Here is a 26,638-nt window from a genome sequence, read left to right on the forward strand (position 1 = left end):
CATTTCCTTTAAGGGAGGATGTGGCCACAGGTTGCAGTCAAAGGGGACTTTGAAGTCTGCCAGTGATAATTACATTCTTAGTATGCACTGTTCTGTGTTTTGTTCAAGAACAAAAGCTTGTTGACTGCTGCCTTTGAATGATCTTAACTTACAGTGTATTTAGTTCCAGATGAAGCCAATTGAGATGCAACAAGCCAGGGCATTGTTGTGTCCTCTTTCCTTGTCATTGATGCCCTGGCACTATGTTTTATAAAGGGTAGGAGGTACAGAAGCATTAGTTCTGACCAAAGCAGCAACCAGGACTGAATATTAGGCTTCACTATGGAGAGGCTTGAAATTCCACTCAAGATTTTAGAATAAAACAACCATTTCTCCAGAGCAACTTCACTACCAAAGGAACAATGGAGGACGCAGAGGATGGCATAGCTGTTGTCGGGATTGGATGCAATTTTCCTGGAGGTATGACTCAATTATGATGCTGTCAAAGCATTTTGAATTCCTCTGAGGTGATTTTTAAGCAGTTGTCATAACATGAATCATAGCTTTTGTTGTCCATTTGATTTTAGGTGAGGGGTTGGACAATTTCTGGAGGGTTCTGTTGGAGGGGAAGAACTGTGTTGTGGATATTCCAGCAGAGAGGTTTGACACCACTCTCTGGTACGATGCAGATGATAGCAAACCTGGAAAGACACAGACAAACAAAGCAGCTCTAATAGAAGGGTAAGCATTATCCGTTCAGATGACGATTAAGTGTTAATCCCTCTATCGAAAGACATTTGAATTATGATGGCTCTTCTTTGTTCATATTTTAGGTTCAATGAGTTTGATCACAAGTTTTTTGGCATTACTGAAGCGGAGGCTGATTTCATGGACCCACAGCAGAAACTCCTTCTTCAGTGTACATACAGGGCGCTTGAAGATGCGGGGATAGCTATGGAAAGCATCAGTGGAAGCAGAACTGGAGTTTACATAGGTGACCTCTATCGTTGTATGACACATTTAAAACTCTGGGCACAATTTCGTAATGCACAGATTGTGACATACTCTACTTTTCTAATGGTGTTGCAGGTCTAATGAACAGGGATTACGAGATGCTCCAGAGTAACAGTTCAGCTACAATACGCCACTACAATGGCACTGGGACGGCAATGAGTGTGGCTGCAAATAGAATTTCCTTCACCTTTAATCTCACTGGCCCCTCTTTTGCCATTGACAGCGCCTGTTCTTCATCTCTGGTAGCTCTACATTTAGGCCACCAGGCTATAAAGCAAGGTATTTGGCTCTCTTTTACAGACAAATGGCAAGCCTAAAAGCAAGCTAATCACATTTAAATGTTACACCTTTCACTCCACTCCATTTCATCTAGGAGACTGCGAGATGGCTCTGTGTGGAGGTGTCAGCTGTATAATAGAGCCAAGAGTGTTTGTTGCTCTCAGCAAGGCCAAGATGATCTCACCTGAAGGGACCAGCAAACCTTTCTGCAGCAGAGCAGATGGCTATGGTAGAGGTGAGGGCTGCGGTGTAGTTCTCCTGAAGCCTCTGAAAAAAGTAAGCAAGCCTTGAATTTATTTTTTACTTGATTTATCTTTTCACTTGATTTATAAATTGCATATGGTGTGTGACTGTGTGACTTTCTATACAAAGGCCATAAAAGACTGCAACAAAATATGGGGTATCCTCAGCAAAACAGCCGTCAACCAAGATGGACACTCAGTCACTCCAATCACCAAACCATCCATCATTCAACAACAGGAGCTGTTGCAAAGAATCTACTCAGGGTCTGACGTTGCAGATGTCCAATACATAGAGGCGCATGGGACTGGAACCCCAGTTGGAGATCCTACAGAGGCAGGGAGCATCTCAAATGTCATTGCCAAAGCCAGACCTCCAGGCTCAGCAATTCTGCGGATTGGGTCTGTGAAGGGCAACATTGGACATACAGAATCTGCAGCTGGAGTGGCGGGACTCATCAAGGTACTCTTAATGATGAAGCATGAGACCATTGTTCCTTCAGTTTTCTACTCAGAAGACAGTGCCAGTGTAGACGCAAAAGCTCTGAGTATAAGTATTCCTATTAAAGCTGAAAGATGGGAGACAAATGGGTCTTTAGAAAGGGTAGCTGGGATCAACAGCTTTGGGTTTGGAGGCACAAATGCACATGTGATTGTAAGAGGCTACAGACAGACCAGCGTTTCCACACAGATCCCAGAATGCTGGCCAAAACTATTTGTAATATCTGCAGCCTCTGAGAAATCATTCATCCTTTCTATCACCGACACCCGCCAGAAGCTTTGCAGCAATCAAACAGTTGACATACAGGCACTGTCCTACACTTCAGCATGTAGAAGGAGTCATTCCAGACACAAATACAGGAAGGCCTTCCTGACATCTTCTCTCTCAGATTTAGAACATCAGCTGGCATCTCCACTGCAAACAGAGTTTGAGTCACTAAGGTCTGACATCCAGGTGGTCTTTGTGTTTTGTGGAAATGGGGTTGCCTACAGGGGAATGTGCAAGCAGCTCCTGAAAGAGGTTCCTGTTTTCAGAGATAAGGTCAGAGAAGTTGAGAATCTCTTCCAGAGTCATAAAAGCATCAACATCAGTCAATGGCTTGCTGGAGACTATGATACTGATGATTTCAGCCAGCCAAATGTTGTCCAGCCTCTTCTCTTTGCGATTCAGGTTGGCATTGCCACTCTTCTAAAGCACTGGGGTGTCAAACCGGATGCAGTGCTTGGACACTCTGTTGGTGAGGTTGCTGCTGCTCACTGTTCTGGTCTGTTGTCCCTTGAGGATGCAGTGAAAGTTTTGCACCACCGCAGTACTCTCCAGAGCAAGGTTACAAGAGGGAAAATGCTTCTTGTTAGCAATGTGGCGGTTGAAAAGGTATTAAAAATCCTTACAGTCTTTTCTGGAAAAATTTGTGTTGCAGCGTTCAACAGCCCCAAGTCCTGCACTCTATCAGGAGATGCAGATGCTATAGACATCCTCCATCAGAAGCTGAAGACTGTTCTTACAGAGAAAAATATCTTCCTTCATGAGCTAGATGTGCCAGCAGCATACCATAGCCATATGATGGATCCTATACTAGATGATGTTGAGAAAAATATTGATCCTTTGGATGCCAACAGCATGGGGTGCAAACTTTTTTCAACTGTGACTGGAGACACTTATTCAGATGGCGACTTTAGGACAGGCAAGTACTGGGCAAGGAACATCCGAGAGCCAGTTTTATTTGAACAAACACTGCGTGCTGCCACCAAAGACAAGCAATCAAGGAGAAATGTGGTCTTTGTGGAGATTGGACCTCGTAGGGCCCTCCAAAGGAACATACATGAGACTCTGGGAAATAACACCATAGTTCTTTCTTCTGTCCAGCCAGGGAGAGATTATGACACAATTCTGTCTACCGTGGCAAAGCTATTTGAACTGGGCATCTGTGTGGACTGGCATCAGATCTACAGGGGTTTTGAGACATTGCCCACAGCTCTTCCAGTGTATCAGTTTGTCAACACAAAGAAAGAACTGAATTTTGAAGCTGTCGGAAGAGGTGATCAATTATCTACTTTTTCTCCCCATCCACTCATATCCCAAATAAAGCAGGGTAGCAAAGAGTACACATGCAACCTCTCATTAGATACTGCATCATATCTCTGGGACCATAAAAATAATGGTGTACCCATTATGCCAGGTGCGTTCTTTGTTGAACTAGCTTATGCCTCAGTGATGGCAAGTTTTAGGCCAAAGAAACCTGTTTCTCTGCTCCAGCTCAGTTTAAGATTTGAGACACTGTTTGCTCTAGGCTCAGACAGTATTCGGTTAAAAGTGACACTGGAGCATGCAGAGAATGTGGCTTCATTTAAAATACAGTCTTCTGTTGCAACACATGCCTCTGGTACATACAGATGTACAGATGGCAAACCACTGTTAGAAGAACCTACCATTTGTCTTGACATGATTTCCCAAAGGTGCAAATTGGTTATGAAGAGAGAAGAGATTTATTCCATTCTTTCTCGGGCAGGATTTGAGTATGGCTCTGTCTTCAAACAGCTTGATGATGTGCATTTCGGTGAGGAATTCAAGGAAGCTGTAACAGCAATTCAAGTTCCTAGTGAACTCTTAAAACACCTTCATGACTATTTCATTCATCCTGTGTTATTGGACTATTTCTTGCAAATGACTGCTGTGGTAGCTAATAGACAGCTAACAGTCAAGCGGGGAATCCCCTCAGCTATCGGAAGTGTAGCCATATCAGGACCACTACAAGAGGAAATGGTCATGTACCTACGAGCCACTCAAGTGACTCCAGACTTCCTTGATGTATGTGGAAGCTTTTTCACTACAGAGGGTCATGTACTGGTGGAACTTAAAGGGGTGAGGATCTCATATTTTGGCAATAGCTCAAATGTTCTTCAGTCACGTTTCTTCCACAATGAAATAATTAAAATTGCTGACAAGAGAGACTTGCAAAACTGTCAAATAAAAGCAATCGTTTTTGAAGACAAGTTTGGCATTGCTAAAGGACTTAGGCCATACATACACCCAGAGTCAGTACTTGTGGAGAGCAGAGAACATTGGATGGCAGACCAAGTTCGAAATGTAGTGGTCCACTCACTTAACACCAGTGTGGATTTGAAAAACGTTCTCTTCTTTTGGGGTGTTGAGGACCTCAGCCACTTGTCATCTGAGAAGACGCTGGAATGCTTGGTGACTTGCTGTGAGCTATTTTGCCAGATTGTTTTAGCCTTGAAAGACAGCAAACGTTCTTGCACTATGTGGGTCATAACCTATAGATCAACAGAAATGATTGTAGACCATGTTAGCCCTGGTTTTGTGCTGTCTGGTATGACAAGGGCTTGTGCAGCAGAGATGGAAGGTCTCTCTTTTCACTTGATTGACCTTGCTTCTGTGACCAGCGAAGACATTCAAATGCTGGTTCATGTAATAAACACCTGCAAAGAACAAGAGGTCATGATCAGCAAAGGGCAAGCATCAACAACAAGAATAACACGGACCCCCATCAGGGACGGAGCTTTATGTAAGGGTGATATGCCGTCTGTATATGTGAGTGACTTTGTTCTACAGACGACTGATCCATACAGGATGACTCACTTGTCTGCCATTCACTATGACACAAATTTAAATCCTGTCCGAGAGAAGTCGGTTGAGATTCAGTTAACCAATGTATGCGTGCATTCATCTGACTACTTTCCTGTCACCACTTCACATTTGGACTTTGGCAAGACAATTTATTGGAACAAGCATACATCACAGAATCATAAACTTCTTGCTTTAGATTTTAGTGGCATTGTCACAGCTGTTGCAAAAGATGTTTCTAATCTAAGAGTGGGGGATCACATTGCTTCATGTTATCCAGTTGCTGTCGCTACAAAGATTAGGATTCCTGAAGCTGTGTGCTACAGTACAAAGAGACTCCCAGTTTTGAGAGAGACTCCATGTGTGTCTTACTTTGTACTGGCATGGGAGATCCAGAGAATTCTGTCTAACGTAAAACAACAGCACAGAAAGCTGGTCATTATCTCCTCCAGCTCAGCCTCAGCTCTGATGAAGGTTTTGGCTCTGACAGCAAACAGGTCAGGCTGGAATGTCTCCTGTCTGCTTAATTCCAGAGAACAAACTCTACAGTTTGAACGAAGTCATGCACTTGTTTTTCTGCCCCCATTTGATCACTCTTGCCGGGGGGTGCATGACAGTGGTGGTGATGATAGACACGTTATTTTTGTATGTAGCAATCACATGCCGTCCTCACTCTCTGCAGACCTGTTTGCACTGAAGAGTGAACACATGCATGTGCATAAACTTGACGTAGCTAATGTTCTACAGAGAGCCAATCTACAAGACCAAAACAGGAGTATCTCTAACTGGCTAATGTCTTTGGGCTTTGATGCCATTTCTCTACCTTTGAAGACAGACACTTTTCAATTATCAAGCACAAAAGAGCCTCAGACTGAGGCAGATGATGAGTCCTACTTCACAACAAAGACAGTGCAGCAAGTTGTTCTGCATCACAGACAATCTGATTGTCCATTGTCGGATATCCCTTTGCTTACAAGGCCCGGACAACTCTTTAAACAAAGCTGTGTTTATATTGTAACTGGAGGGCTCTCTGGTTTGGGACTTGAGACGGTGAAGTTCATTGCCAATAATGGTGGAGGTTGTATTGCAACACTGTCCAGAAGTACTCTGACTGATGAACTGCAGTTTGAAATGGAACTGCTCCGGAGAAGGTATGGAGTGAAAATCATGAATGTCCAATGTGACGTTTCTGTGTCAATGCAGGTAATAGGCGCCATCTCAAAGATTGAGCAAAGATTCTCCTCTCGTTCAATCAAAGGTGTGTTTCACAGTGCTGCAGTTTTACATGATGGGTTGATTGAAACCCTTGACCGCTCCCTATTCCAAAAGGTGCTGGAGCCTAAAGTGAGTGGGGCCCTAAACCTTCACTATGCAACACTTCACAACAAACTGGATTTCTTTGTATGCTACTCCTCCATCTCTTCATTCATCGGAAATCCCTCACAAAGTAACTACGCAGCAGCCAATTCTTTCCTGGACACATTCTGTCATTATCGGAGAAACCTTGGACTTGCTGGACAGTCCATCAACTGGGGTCCTTTGAATCTCGGTCTCTTGTTGAACAAAAACCATTTCCAAAAGTTCCTGGAAGCAAAAGGGATGATGACAATGGATGTTTGTGACGTTCAAGAGGCTCTTCAACAGTGTCTTCTGCTGAACAGACCACAACAAGTCATATGCAAGTTCAACTTCAGAAATCTAAATATTCACGTTCTTTCACAGAATGCATCTCTCAGAGACCGGCTGTCAGCTTTAGTGGAAATGGAGCTAAAAGATGATATAAGCAATGCACCCAGGGTTCAGCATTTGTCTTCCAGACATGAATGTGTGAGAACAATTGTCAGTGACATCAGCAGTGTTAGTGTAGATGAGCTGAATGATGACTCGGCTCTGTGTGCACTGGGCATTGACTCGATGTTAGCCATGACTCTGCAGAATCAGATTTTCCAAGAGACAGGTGTGAATGTACCTTTGGTTAAGATATTGGACCCCAACAGTACACTGGCCACTTTGGAAACAATTGTAAAGAACAATGGATAATTTAATGTACTACATCAAAGAATACTTTGAATTACGAGTAAGAAGGGATTTTGTGAATGCTTAAAAAAGCTTGGAATTATTTTTTTTTGTTCTCATTGTTTAAGTTTTTTGCAGTAGGCTTGTTTATATAATCCTACATTGTGCCATTGTTACATTTCCTAGATATGTTAAGAAACAAGTGTCGTTATTCATCTTGTGGTTTTATGTTTTTAAAAAAGAAGCTTGATTGTGTCTTAAATCTTCTTGCAGAACACAACTAAAGCCCACAATTAATTTATCCTACAAGCAAGCATTGTTTATGTAGCTGAAGCCTGATACAGCTTATGTCTTCATGCCATGGAACTCCATTGTCATTATAACTGTTTGCATGTTGCACTTAAATGTTTGGCATTCAAAATTAAAGTGTTCTTTGTCTAAAATGACTTTTGGATTTTTTAAACTTTACATATTTTATTATTAGTAGTATCATTTAAATGTTTGTAATCAGTGCATTGTGTGAGCAAACAAAATATGCCTTCAAAATGGCCACACCGATTTGGATTAGTGTTGCAAATTGCAGTTGTGTAATCTGCGTAAAACAAACCAACCATATCATGTGCCTAGATAAATTGGCAGATTTTTTGACTGTGTCACAAGGGGCAAAAAACATTAACACTGGACATGTTGCCATGCAAAGTATAAGAATTCATTAGTAACACATTTTTAAACTGCAGCGACAGTCATTAAAAATTGCTATGTTGTCAAAAACATTTCAGTGTTTAACATTTTCAACAATGTGAAATATATGTAATCATTTCTTGGTTGTGAGATCAGTCTTGTTTTGGGAAAACAGTGCTGTAAACATGACAAAACAGATTACCGCATCTGATTTCATTTGATTGTGGTGCTGATGTCCTCTGGGAGAACACACTCCTTGTCCACATGATGTGATAAATTCTTTGCTCAAACAGCTAAAGGCTCACTAATCATGTAAGCCCCCAATACAAAATTTATGGGACATGTCAGAATACACTATCATATGTTCTTTTCCATTATTATCATAAAGGTGATAATCAATCAGAACCAGTGTGCTAGCAGTGATAACAAGCTTTAAAGTTTGAAATTTATTGAAAATGAATGAAATAATAAAAAAGAAATTTATATATCAGCTTTTAACAACAATGATGTGTATTTCATGATATGCTGTCTGTTCTCGTATTTTCATCATGAATATATCAGTAAACAGAAATAATAAAATTGTGATTTAAAAAATACTTTTAAAATTGGTCATGTCTCCTAAAAACTCAGTAAAGTTACATAGTGTAACAATGTAAAAATACAGTATCAAACTGGACCAAAACAATATTCAGAGCCATACATTTACAAAAAAAAAAAGAAAAAAAAAGACAACAAAATAGGCAAAATACAGTATGAACATGTGGCATAAACACAAGAATGTTGTATTATTGCAATGACCATCATAAGCCATTCTATTAAATCAAATGACAAATTGTTCAATACTATAGTATTAGGATTTTCTGATAACTGGTGTTTCCATTTCTGTATGTGCATTTGTCATTTTTACAGTCTGGTAGAATAATCATCAATGTCTCCAACTGGAAGAGGCTCATCATTGAAATTTTCACTCTCATCTGCTTCACGCAGTATAGCTACTACTGTTGATAGCGTGGCGTTTGGATCCAACAGTTTCACCAAAGGCACATTCACACCTCTCTCCTGAAAGATGCGATTCTGCAGAGTCATGGCCTGCATTGAGTCAATCCCTAAGGACAAAAGAGGCGATTCATTGTTCAGCTCACTTTTATCCATGCCAGTGGTCTCACAAAGCAGAGAGATGACATACTCTTTTGATGGGACAGACTTAGTCTGTTTAATTTGAGAATATGGCTCTTTGGATTTTTGGAAAGCCTCCTCTACCAATGGAGACAGGCGCATGGTCAAGGCTACATTTTGTGAAAGGACGTTGAACCTGATGTTTCTGAAGTGAAACCTGCAAACAGCTTGTTGGGGTCGATTGAGCACAAGGCATTGCTCCAGACTTTTATGAATCTCGGCCACATCCAACACCATCATCCCCTTTGCCTCCAGAAACCTCTGGAAATGTTCCTTGTTCAAGAGGAGACCGAGGTTTAGAGCTCCCCAGTTGATAGACTGTCCTTGCAGCCCGAGTTTGCGCCTGTACTGACAGAACATGTCGAGGAATGTGTTGGCCGCTGCGTAGTTTGTTTGTGATGCATTCCCCAGAAAAGCTGAGATGGAGGAGTAACACACAAAGTAATCCAGCTGACAGTGCTGTGTTGCATGGTGCAAATTCAGTGCCCCACTTACTTTGGGTTTGAGAACTTTCTCATAAAGAGATCTGTCAAGGGTCTCAATCAGCCCATCATGCAAGACAACTGCACTGTGAAACACTCCTCTGATTGGACAACCAGGAATTTTCTGGCCAATGAAACTGATAACCTTGTGCACAGACTCAGACACAGATATGTCACACTCCATGCTAGTGATGTAGTTTCCACATTGTTTCTCCACATTTTTTATCTCTCGCTGCACTTCTGGTGTGGGCTTGCTCCTGGAGAGTATTACAATGTACTCACCTCCTCTTTGCGAGATGAACTTGACGGTTTCAAAGCCCAGACCAGAAAGACCACCTGCCACTATGTAAACTGCTCTCTTTTGGAAAAGCTGTTTTTTTGCTTGCAGCAACGGAATATCAGACAGTGTACTGCTGATGTCTTTTTCCAGAGCCACAACAGCCAGCGTCTTTGAATTGAAGTATGACTGTTGTTTCTCTGAATTACGGCCCTCACTGCTTTCTGATTTCCCACTCTGAAAGGTAAAGCTTTCAAGGGCAAACTTCCTGCTCAAGCTCAAGGACTTCAGCCAGTGATAAATATGTGGCCTTTCCGCACTCAAGGATCCCTTTTGCAAAATGACTGGCATCTGAATTGTCTGGACACGAACACATTCCTTTGCAATTTGGAACACATCCTCTGCAAGCAAACTCTTAGTCTGAGATTCACAGATCAAGACAACATGCTGGACTCTGGGAAGGTTGCAAATTTTAGCAATCAGAGATTCATCAAATGGAGGCAGGATGACAAATGCATCCATTTGATTGAAATCCACAAAAGAGCCATTGCATGTGCCAACAATCACATTCCAACCTGACTTATAAGAAGTGAGTTCCAAGACTTTCATCAGAGTAGAATCAGGCACAGAGGATATGATTCCTAGATTACGTTTTGCTTTGGGCAAGGCTCGATGCAGGATCTCCCATGCTAGCACAAAGTAAGAGACACAGGGTGTTTTTTTAAGAAATGGCAACCACTTGGTGCTGTAGCACACATCCTCTGGAACGCTGACCTTACTCGTTGCCACCACAGGAAAACAGGAAGCAACGTGGTCTCCTACTTTCACTTTCCTTACACCTTTACCGACTGCTGTAACAGTACCACTGAAATCAAGAGCCAGTAGCTTGTGGTTCTGTGATGAGTGTTTGTTCCAGTACAGCGTCTGGCCAAATTTCAGATGTGAGGCACTGACAGGGAAGTAATCTGATGAATGAACACATATTTTAGTGAGTCGTATTTCAACTGATGTATCACATATTGGCTGGGCCTCCTCAAAGTGAATGGCACTCAGTTGAGTCATCTTATGTGCCTCAGCTGTCTGGAGTAAGAAGGGTTTAGACATCGTAGCGGTAAGGCGGCCATCTGAACTGTTGGTGATTTCAGGTGGAGTACGGACAATGGAAGGTTTTAGAATCAGTCCATCTTTTATCACCAACTCTGGGTACTTTCTGCAAGGATATGACCTTAGAACCTCTGACAGAGCTACAATGTCCTTTGCAGAGATAGTGCTTATATCAATCAGCTGAAATAAAAGATCTGGTATTTCTGCAGCAAATGACCTTGTCATGCCAGCGAGAGCAAAACCTGGACTTATGTGGTCTACTGTGATGGCAGATGAACAGTAGGTGACTGCTCTGATGGAGTTTGGGAAACGAATTCGCTTTAGTTCAAGGACTATTTGGCGGAAAATCTCACAGCAGCTTGCGAGATTCTGCAGGACAATGTCAGCCGACTGTGAAGTGAGGTTGTCTTTGCCCCACAAAAATAAGACCTCATCAAAGTTTTTCTCAATATTTGTTATATTGAGATTTGCCAAGACAGAAGGAAATCCATGGCTCAAGATATCTTTTGCATATGTGAAGGAAACATATCTTGTCATTGAGTCCAAATATTGTTGCAGACCTTTAGAGATCCCTATTTGGTCGCAGAAGACCAAGGTCTTAGGCGGAGGAGCAGATGTGATGCCTTCAGGGATGACACTAAAGTCATTATGGTAGAAATACTCTTCAGCCACATGAGAGTGACTGCCAAGATACTTGATTGTCACATGCTTCACCTCAACCAACACTCGTCCTTTTTTGTCTGCAAAGCAGCCACAAACCTCAAAGTGATCAATGCCAACATCAGTTGCTCTCAGATAGACAATCATCTCATCTTGTAAGGGTTCAGAGACTGTCAAACTTCCTATCTTTGCAGGAAATCCTGGTCTACCAGCAAAAATGTGCTGTACTGTAACTGGGAGAAGCTGCATCAGAAAATCCAACACAACAGGATGAATACAGTAGTCGTGCAACTGAGACTGCAGTTCGTCTGGAACTGTGACAACTGCAAAAGCCTCCTTGAGATCTTCTCCATAGTGCACATCCCCCTTATTCTGGAAGACCTCTCCATACTGAAAGCCTCCTTGAGAGAGATACCCATAGAACTCCTGAGAAGTCACTACAGATTTGCATCTTTTGTAGATGGAGCTTAGTGAAATGCAATGCTCCTCCATCAGCTTCTCTTTCTTTGAAACCACCGTGCCTGATGCATATGTTGCAGATGGGGAGAGGACTGTGAAACTAGTTTTGTTCTCTGTTTGTTCTAGCTGCAACTTAATTTCAGGTGAATTCCGGGTTAAAACAAATGGACTGTGAAAATTAACACTCAGTTGTAGTGAGCTGAGCGGTACTTTCGGTTTGACACTTGCCATGAACGCAGCCAAACCCAACTCAGCATAGAAGGCACCAGGGATGATGGGTACATCGTTGTGCTTGTGCTCTTTCAGGTAGAACAAAGAGTCCGACTTCAGATCACAGCTGAAAACGTTGCTTTTGCTCCCTGACCAACAGAGCACAGGATGATTACTTGCTGTGTTTTTCTGTGCTGCTCCAATGATAACATCTCTGTCTGAGCAGTCAAACTGGTATTTTGGAATAGGCAGTGGTATTGTCTCATGTCCTATGTAGAAGGTGTTCCAGTTTACATGGACACCCAACTCAAACAGCTTAGAAACAATAGACGTTATTGTTTCATGATCTCTCTCTGGCTGCACAGATGCAAGAACAACTGTGTCATTACCCAGAGATTCCATGATGTTTCTCTGCAGTGCCCTTCTTGGTCCTATCTCCACAAAGACTGAATTCTTCTTTCCTTCAGTTGCCGACCTCACTGCCTGCTCGAAAACTACTGGCTCACGAATGTTTCTAGCCCAGTATTCCCCTGTGCAAAAATCCCCCTGCTGGACTTCTTTGCCTGTCACTGTTGAGAACAGGTCTGTGTCGAGATCATTCACCTGTAAGGAGCCCATTGTCTCCTTGATTTCTTGCAGAATTGGGTCCATCATGTGGCTGTGGTAAGCAGTAGGGACATCCAATACACGAAGGAACAGATTCTGACTGTTTCCTGAGGTGCTTAGCTCCTTATGGAGGTTCTCAATTGCATCTGCATCACCTGAGACGGTGCAGGACTGCGGGCTATTGAAAGCAGCAAGACAAATTCTACCAGAATAAGCAGGGAGAAGAGCAGTTACCTCTGATACGGCCATGTTGCTGATCACAAGCATCTTCCCCCCTGTGACTTTGCACTGGAGAGTGCTGCGGTAATAGATGACCTTTAGTGCATCCTCAAGAGACAAAAGGCCAGAACAGTGAGCGGCTGCCACCTCGCCAATGGAGTGTCCAAGTATTGCGTCAGGCTTAACGCCCCAGTGTCTGAGTAGGGTGGTAATGCCAACTTGGATAGCGAAGAGGAGTGGCTGGACAACATGTGGGCTTTTGAAGTCACTACCCTCAAAGTCACTCCCAAGTGTGTCCAAGATATTCAGCGTACTCAGTCTTTGGAAAAGTTGTGCAATCTCTTTGATCTTATCCCTGAAAACAGGCTGGTGTTTTAGTAGCTGTTTGCACATGCCATGGTAAGTGACACCATTTCCACAAAAGACAAACACTAGCCTTGGATGGGAGTAGGACGGGCTAATATTTTTGCCTGCAGTTGCACTTAACTTTTCTTTAAGATCAACTACAGATGAAACCACAATGGCCTTTCTGTATTTATGTTTTAGATGGCTCCTCCTACAGGCTGATGTATACAACAGAGAATCTAGATCAACTGCACTGCCTCCTTCTAGTTGTTTAATGGTGTCTTCCATCATCAGAGTAAGAGATTTTGGTGATTTTGCTGACATGACAAAATATCTTGCCTGTTTCCCATCATTCTTTTGCTCAGTGCATGACTGTTTGTGCTGTTTGACAATGGCGTGTGCATTTGTACCCCCAAAGCCAAAGTTATTCACTCCTGCAAGTCTTGTACCAGATGCTTCCCACTTTTCTACTTCCTTAGGAACTCTAATGTTCAGGGCTTTGGCATCTACACTGGTTGTCTCCTCAGAATAGAAAACAGAGGGAACAATGGTCTCGTATTTCATCATTAGGAGAACCTTAATAAGTCCCGCCACTCCAGCTGCAGATTCTGTATGTCCAATGTTGCCCTTCACAGAGCCAATGCGGAGTGTCTCTGAATCTGGAGGTCTGGCTTTAGCGATGACATTTGAGATGCTCCCTGCCTCTGTAGGATCTCCAACTGGGGTTCCAGTCCCATGCGCCTCTATGTACTGTACATTTGCAAGATCAGACTCTGAGTAGATTCTGCGCAGGAGTTCCTCTTGTTGTGTCATGGAGGGTTTGGTGATTGGAGTAACTGAGCGTCCATCTTGGTTGACGGCTGTTTTGCTGATGATACCCCAGATATGGTCATGGTCTTGTACAGCCTGTAAAGCAACAAGACATGTAACAATAATGAGAGTAGAATGTTTTTTTTTTTACATTGAATGACATGTGAACAGAATATGGTGGTAATTAATCCCAGTCCAAATCATGTCAGAAAATGTTTTGGACTTAAAGCAATGCTGAAGAGAAACAGGGCTAACAGGAACAAGGAAGTTGCTGACTAGTATGACATTTATGGGAACTGTTTAATGTTTACAAGGAACTAATTGCTTAATTAGTTACAAATTTATGCTGATCTAACAGCTGCTATGGTCAGATGTTAAAAAAAAAAGATAAGGAGGAAATTGTAGCATTTTTATCGCTCTGCATATTCTGACCTTTGCCAGCGGCTTCAGGAGAACAACCCCACAGCCCTCCCCTCTACCATAACCATCTGCTCTGTTGGAGAAAGGTTTGCTGGTCCCTTCAGGTGAGATCATCTTGGCCTTGCTGAGAGCAACAAACACTCTTGGCTCTACTATATAGTTGACGCCTCCACAAACAGCCATGTCACAATCTCCTGATGAAGTAAAACATATTTCATAATATCACACAATGATATATATTTTGAAATTCTGGGGCATGGCATCAACTTTAGCTACGACATACTGTACAGACCTTGTTTAATGGACTGACAGGCAAGATGAAGAGCCACGAGAGACGATGAGCAGGCGCAGTCTATGGACAGCGAGGGCCCAGTGAAGTTGAAGATGTGGGAAACTCGGTTTGCTGCAATACTCATTGCAAGCCCTGTGCCGGTCCAGTGGTTGATAACACTCGGGTGCACGTGTGCCGCATTAGTCTCATAATCTCTGTTCATTAGACCTATAATAAAAGGAATAACACTGCTAGGAAAGTATGCATGTTGTGGTGGTTATTGCATAAAGTTTATACGAAGAGTTACTTAATTCAGGAAACAGTAGCAAAACCTTTTGGAAATTTAAACTGTAGGATTTTTGATCCAGCAGAAATTTTAGTCTACAGGGAGCCATTATTCCTAATGTTACACAAAACTATGAAGAGCAACTGACAATATATTTTCACCGGCTTACCAATAAACACTCCAGTCCTGGTCCCACTGGCCTTCTCCATAGGAAGTCCAGCATTCTCTAAGGCCCTGTAGACACACTGAAGGAGCTGTTTTTGTTGAGGGTCCATCTGTTCCACTTCACTGTCACTGATGCCGAAAAACCTGTGGTCAAATTCATTGAACCTGAAAACATTCAAAACCATTAGATCAAAAGATCAAAACTGCAAAGTAGATCATAATTTGATACTTTAATTGCTTGAAGTGAAACTACTTGACCTGGGGATGACTGTAGTTTAAATTGAGACAATCAGACATGCAGCATAATTCAGCCAGATGCTGGTTTGGCACAGGTAATTGACACCTGAAATCACTTCTATCATGAGTTACACCGTTTTCCTATATTTTCCCATGTTTACCATTGTCTTACTGAATTAACAATCATGTGCTCATTATTTAAGACCACATACTGAAGTGAAGATGACACACAGAGCTTTGATTTTATTGTTTAACTGACGTTTCCACCACACATTTCCTTCTAAAGGCAAGTTCATTATAAATGTTGGATTCAGGCTCATACAACAGCCCACAGCTGGTGGTAATCTCCAATCAGTGAAATCATCAACAATGAGATACAATCACGAAACATCACCAGACGCAGCATGAAGACTTTTGAAGTATGTCCCAAAAATAACCCAGTTTAAAGAGACAATTTCAAAGTAAGAACTACAGAACTGGTGTGTTTTCATTTGCTCACAACAAAAAACAGCATATTTAATGACCCTTCTAAAAAAAAAATAATAAAATAGAGGCTTAACATGTAGCACAAATAACATCAACATGGAAAAAAGACCATATCTATATACACGTATTTAAAAAACAAGTAAGTAGACCTTTATCTCATATAGTAAGATTTGAAGACAATACCCGTCAATGAGAGCAGCCGTGGCCGTGCGGGATTTACCCGCTTTGTTTTCATCAGGGTCATACCAGCTGGCCAAGTCAAATCTCTCTTTAGGAATTGGCACAGAACAGCTCCTCCCGTCTACCAGAACCTTCCAGAAATTGTCGAGCCCTTCTCCTGTTTGGAAATACATATATAGTACTTAAAATCTCAATTTAGGGTACTATATGTTGCAGTAGTTAGGAAAAAAGGCCACTGTTTATATCAAGCATTTCATTATTTCATGATTCCCCTCATTTGCAAACCCACTATTTATGGTGAAAAGAGTGGAAATAGTTTTAATTAATTAATTAACTAAAAACATAACTTGGCCACAGAAACTTAATTTGAACATCCTTTCTAACCATTAATTTTACCAATCAGTTGGTTGTATGTCAGAGCTGATCTGATAATGTAGTAGTTGTAGTTGAAATTAAGATGATTGTCCTTTTTGTATATATTTTTGAAATAAGATCTTGTTAATTTATCCTAATTCATAATATGAGCAACAGAGAGAAAACTGTCAATGGCAAATTTCTCGATAAAATGTTAAGAAACACAAAAGAAAGTACCGTAATCTAAAAACTTCAGTTAAGTTAAACTAAGTCCTCAAATTCAAATGGCTTACCCCCTGGAAAATTGCATCCGATGCCTACAACTGCAATACCGTCTTCAGCTTCTTCCATTCTGACTCACATCAGAATCAACATCACCGAGACAGAAAAGTCAAAAATCTTTACTACATCATCATGTCAGCATGGCTCCTTCTTCTCGCCATCCCACCCAGAAATAAATAAAATGTTCAGCATTCTTTAAAACGGTGTAATTAGTCCAGTTTTGTCATGCACCAGTGCGTCCTTACATCCATCCCATTTGCCTTTTCCCTCAGCGATGGTATCACTGTCGGACTTACGCTTCATTCTTATAGCCAGCTTCTTTTCTTTATGAAACATTAATGATTGGCTGTATACGTGGCCATGGAGATGAAGGACTTCAGTGCACACATTTATGGCGCTTTGCAAATGATTAGACCAAGTTTGGTGAGTGAATCAATATGTCAAAGATTGGTTTGCCTTTTGGTCTTGGTATATTGAAGCTTAGCGCCTAACTGACCATCAACCATTCGATCAAGTGATCGAAGTGAAGTTTAAAATGAACAGACCACTTGTAGAAATGTTTTTCACAAACACTGCAGGTCAAAATGCTTTAAATGTACTTGCTTTCATTTCTCCTACAATGTTTGAGTTTTCTTCATCTTAAATCAATGATCCCGGAAACCGACAGATGCTGTGTAAAACAAGTTTAAAGTTTGACCTCATCAGCTTCATTGATTTTTGTAAACTGTAATCTGCTTATTCTGAATTTGATGCAGCAACATGTTTCAAACAAGTCAGGACAGGAGCAACAAAAGACTGGGAAATGCTCCAAAAACGCCTGTTTATAACATTTCAAAGGTAATCAGGTTGATTGGTAACAGGTGATGAGGCTTCCTGGAAAGGCTCAGCCATACACAAGGAAGGATGGAGCGAGGTTCACCACTTTGTGAACACATGATTGGATAAAGGATGTTACTACATGAGCTCAGGAACACTTTGGAAAACTGTTATTGGTAAAAACCGTTTGCATCCCAACCTTTTTGGAATCAGAGTTTATGAGACAAGATCAAGTGTTTGTTTGGATAAATTGGTCAAGTTTCCTTGAATGTCACATGACACAGAATCAGGTTACCTGGTTATCTTTGTTTTATTGTCAGGGATCAACTCAGGGATCATACTGTGACTTTATCATGCTCTATCAAAGAGGACACAGAGGTAAGATGAGGGTATAAAACAAATCATCTGTTTACTTTATCCCTGTCAATAAGTATGCAGTTGGCTAAAAAATGTGTTTCTTGAGAAAAAAGTGAAGTATCGAGGGTGTGAAAGTAGAAACAAGAACAGAAGAATGGAGCGTTACTCTGGGTTTAATGTCAGAAAATACAGGTACAGAATGTAGAAAACTGTATTGACTCATTAAAAAGGGTTTTCCTCAATTTTATCCAAATATCCACTGCAAAGCTGTTAAAAATGGATAGAAACGCATTAAAGTTTGTGATCATTTCTATAAATTAGTATCATAAACTTAAATCATGTAGAAATAGTTCCATGTTGTGCAAATATGAATGTTAGTACGTAAAACAAAGAGCTGCTGGAAAAATATGAAACTGTAAGAAAACTTGTGTTTTGTACATTACTTCTCTGCAGGCAGTGTTAGAAATAACATACAGTATATAGCACCTGTTAGGAAAGAACAGACTGTGCAGTGAAGGATTTTATTTCAAATCAAGGTCGCCTCATTCCCACGTTATCGACAGCAGCCGACAGCTCAGCTCCCACAGCTTCTGCGCCAGCTCGTCGTTTTTACCGGCCGCCGAGCAGTTGGCGGGGGCACAGTCGCTGTAAGCAAAGACACGAGACGAGTGACTGAAAACGGAGATAAATCACCTCTTTTGTGCATTCCTGCACGATGGGTTTCAGGTACAGCAGGCGCTCGAAGGCGCCCGCTCACCTTGTGGGCAACCACATCATGAGGATCTCTCCCAATAACTGCACTTGCATAGGTTTAACGTACCTGTAGTATCCACCGCTCTCCTTCTCCAGCGATGGCTCCACTGCGCAGTAAATGGTCGTCTGGGCTCCCTGGGTAGGGTTTTTGGTGAAAGGACTGACCATCTTCATGAGGACCTGCTGAGGGGAATTCAGGTGACGCCATAAATCTGTCTGCACGACTCCGGGGTGGAGGGAATATGTCGTCACACCTGTGCCTGAAAGACGACTCCATGAATCATAGAGAAAAGTGCTTTTCCACATGATTTGACGATCTTCTGTTCCTCAAGATGAAGATGCTCTTAAAATAGCCAGCATGAAAGAGTGTTACGCCCACCTTCTAGTCTCTTAGCCAGTGAGCGGGTGAAGAGGACATTGGCCAGCTTGCTCTGAGAGTAGGCTGCCTTCTTGTCGTAACTCTTCTCGCTGTTGATGTCCTCCAGGTTGATGGAGCCCCAGGCGTGAGCCATGGACGACAGGTTGACGATCCTGGCCGGCGTCGACCTCTTAATCAGGTCGATCAACAAATACGTCAACAGGAAGTGACCTGGAGAACAAGGAAAAGCCTTCCACATTCAAATTCAGAGTTTGAGAAGCAGATAGCTGCATGACAGGGTCGCAACTATTATCGATCAATCTGTTGATAATTTCCTCTGTGAATCGATTGGTTGTTAGAACCATAAAAGGTCAGAAAATGGTGAAAAATCTGGGTCATTATTACCTAAAGCCCTGAATGACTTCCTCAAACGTCTTGGTTCATTCAAAACCCAAAGATATTCAGTTTACTGTCATAGAGGACCAAAGAAACATCAGATTGATTGATTGAGAAACTGCCCAGAATGGCTGCTGCATCACTGTACGACTGATCAAAGTTCAGAAATTTTTATTACTTAAGCTAGATCCAATTAAATCTCTGTCATTTCCAGTCAGAACGTCTGTTACATTTCCTTCTTTATAATTTCAACCTATTCATTCCTAGAGTGTTAAAAACAAACAAAAGTGAAAAAAAAAACAATTTCCAAAGTGACCCATTAAAAATGTTGCACTGAAAACAAAGTACTGTTGCATTCCAGTGTCAGGTAAAAACCCAAGTTGCGAACTGCTGAGAGAAAAAAAAACATGTACGTCTGCCTCCTAGTGGACAGCACATGTACTGTAGGTGTGGCCGATACCGCCCAGCCCGAGATATAAAGGCAAACCTTTGAGCACCAGTTATTCACTGATGCTGGCAGTCCAGCATGGCAGATTAACTAAATAATCAGAGCTCGTCGGAAAAGAGGCAAATATCTGCAAAAGTTGATTTAAAAAACATTTTTAAATATTTTGCATGAGGAGGACAACATATTGTTAAAATTTAGCTGTCAAATATAAAAAATTTGGAAAAACAAGTCACTCCTTCAGTCGGACATTCAAGGATGCATTCAAGACTCACAAATCTTTAACTCCTCACAGGTAAGCGACCACATAGTTTTATTTACCAAAGTGATTGACACCGATCTGCATCTCGAAGCCATCTGCTGTTTTCCCATAAGGACAAACCATTACACCAGCGTTGTTGATGAGGATGTTGAGTTTGGGCTCTCCTGCAGAAAAGATATGAAGTAGCAGAAAAGATATGAAGTAGTAAAACAGTGCGGCTTCAAAGTCCCTTCATGTGTTCACTTTTCTGAGGAACAAACTGATTAACCTTTGTTGATGGCTTCGGCGAATTCTCTGATCGACTTGCTATCCGCCAAGTCGAGTTTCATGCAGACGACATTGTTGTTGCCTGACACTTCAATGACTTCTGTCGCGGCGGCCTGAGCTCTCTCCATGTCCCGGCACGCCATGATGACCTTTGCCCCTGAAGCAGGATAAACCGGTGAATCACAACGCATGCATAGAAGCACGCTGGCATGCATGCAATGTGCTGCATTTCATATGAAACTGAATTCAAAGAGAACGTTTCAGCCTAGATAACAAGAGCAAGCTTTAGCTTTAAATGCAGATTTGTGATGTTATGTCAGCGTACTATGTGAAGCAGCTGCATGGAAAATGAATATTTCTATAAAATAAAACATTATAATCTCACTAAGCAGCTCCAGAGTTTACTCTCTGAACTACATCTTCACTGCAGTCTGTTTACTGGAGATTAATCCTAAAAAGAGATTAAAATTAATTAACTAATTAGAAATGTATTTCCGATGTTACCTGTGTCAAGTGAGCTTCATGGACAATTCTCAAGAAAATATGAAAAAAGTGGCAGGATTTGCATTTTCCTCACACTTTGTAAATTTGTGTTTTAGCACAAAATAAAACGTGAACACCGAGCATCAAAAACTGTCTAGTGAATATCTCATTAACTTATTCTTTAATTGGATCTTTCATGACTTAAATAAGACAATTTTAGACTGTATTTTATTAAGTCAATGAATTTTTTTGAAGTATTTTAACTATGTCTACATTGCTCCAGGTGAGGTGCTGAAAAGAAGCTTTGCTGTGGTATCAGCCCAGAGGCAGAAAGACACATCCAGACATGCCAAATGAGGCCCATCTCTAAGATGTAACTCATGACAAAGAGCTGAATGTGATCCAGACTCACCTCTCTTTGCCAGGTCGATGGCTGTCTCTTTGCCAATACCAGTGTTGGCACCAGTGATGACCACAGTTTTGTCATGCAGCCTTTCAGCAGAAGACCACGCAGGCCGGAAGAAATTTCTGAGATATTGAGAAACCAGTTACTTCACTGACTCAACCAGCAGAATGGGTGTAACACCTTTCCTACAGAACTACATGCTAGTGTCTCAGAACTAAAACTACAGGATGTATTCAGACGGCGGGAGTATTTTCATGGAACAAACGAGTCCTCACCTGACAGCCTGCATCAGGTGGTAGTCTGTGCTCAAAACCTGGAGACAAACCTTTAACCTCAGTCAGCGGCACCACACTTCACCAAACGCGTTGCAGGATTGAAAACTGGGGATGCGGAAGTGTCGCTGAGTACTAATTCTTGAACGACTGGGCTTTCAGCCAATCATCTGCGACGCTGTTGCGCTCCGACAACTCTGATTGGTTAAAACGTATGTTTGTGTCCATTCTTTTAGATGTATGTGTTCGATTATTTATACGGGATGCGCCGTATAAAAAAAACGTGTTTATTTATGTAAAACTACTACTACTACTACCCCTGCTACTACTAATTTATCTTATGATTTTCTACACACATTTTTACTCACAACTCAACCTCAGAATATCAGTAAAGATAATAATAATAGATATATTCAAATTGTAATATTCCTCATTGACATTGCTCTTAAAAACAAAGTTATAGGTTTGTATAAGAAAATAAAAACACATATAAGCACAGGTAAAAGATAAAAATGTAAAGATTCCATGCAGACATGTTTTAAGACATATTACAGACAGTTTGAATAATACTTTGTGTGATGTTTTATGAAGCAACTTTTTCAAAAGCATGTGTGACCAACTTTCAAACCAGTTAAGTTTTACACTGCACACTAAGAAAGGTTTTGCTCATTTATTTATTTCAATCAAAAGTCTGATATGATTCAATAATAATTAAGTACAGCAAAAAAATATGACAGCAGCAAACAAGATTATTATACAGTTAAATCATTATTATCAAGTTAAAAGCAAGAAAACCCCCTTTGGCTCTTTAGCCATGACCTACCCATCATTCATTTTAAGTTCAAGTATTTCAAGCTTTTGCCAGCAGGTGGCAGTCAATGACCACCAAATTTATTCATCGACCACCATGAATGAGTTGAGCCAGCCTGTTATTCTTTGACCACCAGCTCTGTGTTACTGTGTTATGTCTGTGGACAGATTAACAGGTTGGTATTTGGGTGAGAGCTTGTCCTTGGCTGAGCTCTCACTCTGCTGGCAAAAAATGCGCAGAAAAGACCGAATCATGCCTCTCCAAAGCTCCCAAAAGCACCGTGAATGGTTCATTCATACTTTAGAGACATTGTTCCAGCAATACAGTCGGATTACACTGCAGACAGAAGGTCATTAGAACAGGAAACACCTTGGCGGTCATCAGCTGATGGAGAGTAAGCAAACAGTTTGTTCCCTTTTCTCTGCAAGACCAGTCAGCAAAGCAGAGTGAGTGTGTGTGTGTGTGTGTGTGTGTTAGTGTGTGTGGGTATTTGACAAAGACAGACAGAGGTGTGTGTTGAACATAACTGGTCTCGGCTGATTAGAAAACTCTCTGGAATCCCAGATCAAGTTTGTGTGCTGATTGTACCCCCCTGACCCTCTGCCTCCCCTCTTTGACTTCCTTTACCATGTTTATTTAAGCAGCAAGTGGGGGCAAGTGGGACAGGGAGTGGTCATAAGTGGCTCTTGATTAATTGCTCATAAACTGGGTGACAACATTTTGACTAACTGTGACCTCCTCGCTATAAGTCTTGTTTTTCAGGTGTTCTGTGGTTCTACAGGTGACCAAACAGAAATTAAGTCAGAGAATATGTTACATAAATCTACAGCATGTGCTCATTTGTCTGTTATTTGCACGTCATATGTTTGCTATTGTTGATGGGCTACAGTTTTGTCATTAGTGGCAAAAAAACATCAGACATAACAGTTTACCTAAGCTATGACTGGCGCCGCATTAGCAACTTCCCCGTGGCCAAAGACAATGGAGAGGCAAGAGGATGCACTGAATAAACTATGAGAACAATCCATTAGGACTATTAACTATATATAGCTATAATGGGACTATTAACTTTACTCTAGCAAATGGCGAGCAAAGGATGCAGGTTTTTATTTTTGTACGGGAGGGGAGAAAACACAAATAAACATCTTACGTCAATGTGACTGCAGGTTGAGTCAGTCCGTCAGTGCGCCGCTGTGGCGTGATGTACTGCCTCTTACTTTGTGAAATGAGATTAACCCGCTAATGGCACTCACATTGGCATCCATCATTAATATTGCACGCCAACTCTGTCTTTCATCACGACAAACGCAATGTCAGAATAACAACAATACAGGTCATAAAAGATAAAATAATAATATGCTTTATTGACAAAGCACTTGAAAACAAAACACAGGAAAGCACACAAGCACATACTAATACAACTTGCTGATGTATAAATGCAGGATAACAAGCAGTATATAATTAATGAAATAAAAAGGAAAATACAGGAAAACAAATGGAAAAGACAGAAAAAAAGTGACCACACACACCATTCACTCAATTCAATAATAATAAATATAATGATAACAATAATAGTATTTGTGTAGCAGCTTAACAACAAATGCAGCTCAAAATGCTTTTTAACAAAGACATGATGCTTTAAAAGGCATAAAATGAACATAAAACTATGAACATTACATTTATTCTGTGACTATGTTCTTCCACAGTCTGTCTTCCAGAAGTAAATTAGTTTATATGATTTAACTAAGAAAATATTTATTAAAGTGGACGATTGTGAAAACATGATGAGGATAAACTACTACAACTGTGCAGAAGAGCTAATAAACTCGAATATGCTCAATATACTCAGATCAGGTAGTGACAAACACTTTAAAACTCAGCTAATCTGCTTCTTCAGGACTGTATTGGTTTGATTTGGCCAGATTTGATTGACAGCGATGGCGACACAAGTAAACAACCTGACCACTGTCATCCGAGTTGGATTCACATTTTGCTGAATCCTGATTGGTTCACAGAAATATGTGACATCGCTCGGTTCTGCCTCCTTCAAACCAGCGAGTAGAGCACAGATATGACGAAAAATACACAAAATGTCTCTCCCAAAATCCCCAAAACTGCTGAACTTATGAGACCGGACTGTGATTGGCTTCCAGACCAGGTGTGTCGAGCTCTGCGCATACATCATCCTGCACAGGTCAAACATCTGAGTGAGCTAATTTTTGAGCGGAGGAGGAGGTTATCCAGGGACTGACTGACAAAGATCCACATAAACATTCGAAGCGTAGTGATTTAGAGAATAACTGTGTTTGGAAGAAGAAAACAAATGTTCCTGCTCTTTAAAGGAGGTCGGTAGCAGAGCCGGTGGAGCGGGCCACCCTGCTGTTTACATTATAACAACATCTTTCCAAGGTCACGTCCCTCGCCGCCTCCCCAGGCGACCAGCAGTCTGGCCTGTACAGTGAGCTGTCATCTACAAAACCTCAGCTCATCTGAAGCTGTGGGACACGATAAACACCTCCGAGTGTCCTCATCCCCTGACATCACCTTTACTGCTCGGCCCAGCACTCCTGTTTAGTCTGGCTCTTTCTGCAGCCCCCCCACATGCTCCTGTATTTGGTTTCTCCCCTCTCAGCCTCCCTCACCTCTCTGAGTGGTTACGTAACACATAAACGGTGCCATTCATTTGCTCGGACCGTCTCTCTCCCCACCGATCCAGATCTCCGAGCTTTAATGGCCATTTCAACTGCTGCACCATTTCCCCGAGATGCCGATCTATACTTTCCTAATTACAGTCCTTCTTTAAACAGTGGGGCTGTTTAGCAGCAGATGACAGATTCCCTTCATCTCACCACGGCGCTGTTGACTGAAGCAGACCACAGCCTTCAGCTCTGCCACATCGGTTCACATCCTAATTGGGCCCGTGCTTTTTTTTTCCTCACCAGTTTTTGTTTTCTCTGGAGAAATCAGGACGACCGCTGCAAAAGGTCATGCAAAGGTTTTTTGTTTGATGTCCAGAGTTGTTTTTTTTTTGAGGAATGAAAAGTGTTTCCTCCCTCGTGTAAATCATGTAAAAACAAGTTTATGTAACACAGCACCTCCCCTTGGTATTAATGTACAGGTTGTATTTGACCCCGTATGGAGAAAACTCAGTTTCGCCTTTGCAGAATACTGTGCGCTCATATGAGACGCCATCAGTCATTGTAAGAAGCTGATTAAGAAAAAAAAAAAACCTTTAATTCGTCCCACAATCTCACCTTGCCTTCCTGAAATACACCAGAAGAGGTGCACCAGAAGGATTAATGAGCTCTCCGGAGTTACCCCACCTATCAGTCCCTTCAGTTGACACCCGGCTTTAGATCTTCACCGTTTCATCTTCGCGGCAGCGTGCATCATCACAGCATCTGTGTCACTTTGCCTCAGACGGCTGAGCAACAAAGAACAGCACCAGCGTCGGGGTGTGTTTCAACGCCAACCTAAAGCTGTGAACGTGCTCTGCTCTGTCCATCAAAGGGATAATTTGAGATTGTCGAGAGATGGCACTGTGGTGAATTTAGGCTGCCCTTTGAGTGAGACAGTCATTAGAGCCCTGCCGAGAGCCATGGGAAACAGGCGTTCAGTGCTATTTATAGAGCTGTCTCAAGGAGTCAATACTGTGGTTCAGAGCCGTGTCAGTGCACTCCTTTGGGAGGCCTGTTTTAGTGGCTGCTCGATGACATTTACGGCAGCGTCAGATGTAATATCTTATTTCACTGTAAAAGCCTGCAAACGTCATGCAGAATCATGGATTTGGGACGTATGTGTGGCATTTTCATAATCTAGTGGACCAACAGAGTAAGCCGCATAAATTATGCTTGATCAGGATGTTTTTAAGAAGCTTGCTTGAAATTTAGTTAAAGGAGAAACAGGCACCTCTGCTGACCTCTACTGGTGGCTGAGGAATTTCACAACGTTGACAAGACTGATGCCCTGAACATAATATCCTCTACAACTGCCTTGCCAATTGACCCTTGTTCTGGCTTCATAACAAACTTGCTCACTCACGTGTTTAGGATCCATCTTTGAGCTGCTCAATCTGCATGTAGGTCACGGAGTATCAGGAGTGTTTGAGGGGTCGCCACGCTTTTGTTCCTTAACAAGGCACCGAAACACCAAAAAAGCTGAATGTCTCAGCGCTTATGAAAAGAATTGT

At 41.7% G+C, this 26,638-nt stretch overlaps 3 protein-coding genes across 3 annotated transcripts; 1 reads left to right on the plus strand and 2 right to left on the minus strand.

The window, feature by feature from the left end:
• Positions 1-401: 401 nt before the first annotated feature.
• pks1 (polyketide synthase 1) lies at positions 402-7,137 on the plus strand. Its single transcript, XM_041961858.1, has 6 exons — positions 402-459; positions 567-720; positions 813-973; positions 1,069-1,272; positions 1,367-1,548; positions 1,645-7,137. Exons 1-6 carry the CDS (start codon positions 402-404, stop codon positions 7,135-7,137), a joined length of 6,252 nt encoding a protein of 2,083 aa, XP_041817792.1.
• A 1,560-nt stretch (positions 7,138-8,697) lies between these two features.
• On the minus strand, positions 8,698-16,892 carry LOC121624218 (highly reducing polyketide synthase srdA-like). Its single transcript, XM_041961857.1, has 6 exons — positions 16,835-16,892; positions 16,191-16,344; positions 15,289-15,449; positions 14,855-15,061; positions 14,575-14,756; positions 8,698-14,238 (listed from the first exon to the last, which is right to left on the minus strand). The coding sequence occupies exons 1-6, from the start codon at positions 16,890-16,892 to the stop codon at positions 8,698-8,700; spliced, it is 6,303 nt and encodes a 2,100-aa protein (XP_041817791.1).
• Positions 16,893-17,951: 1,059 nt separating this feature from the next.
• On the minus strand, positions 17,952-21,761 carry rdh12l (retinol dehydrogenase 12, like). The gene is made up of 7 exons (XM_041961184.1): positions 21,642-21,761; positions 21,373-21,488; positions 20,479-20,634; positions 20,270-20,374; positions 19,129-19,338; positions 18,817-19,009; positions 17,952-18,641 (listed from the first exon to the last, which is right to left on the minus strand). Exons 1-7 carry the CDS (start codon positions 21,653-21,655, stop codon positions 18,539-18,541), a joined length of 897 nt encoding a protein of 298 aa, XP_041817118.1. The 5' UTR covers positions 21,656-21,761; the 3' UTR covers positions 17,952-18,538.
• Positions 21,762-26,638: the final 4,877 nt, after the last annotated feature.

Source organism: Chelmon rostratus, chromosome 20, assembly GCF_017976325.1.
Source record: "Chelmon rostratus isolate fCheRos1 chromosome 20, fCheRos1.pri, whole genome shotgun sequence".
In the NCBI taxonomy this organism is placed as follows: domain Eukaryota; kingdom Metazoa; phylum Chordata; class Actinopteri; order Chaetodontiformes; family Chaetodontidae; genus Chelmon; species Chelmon rostratus.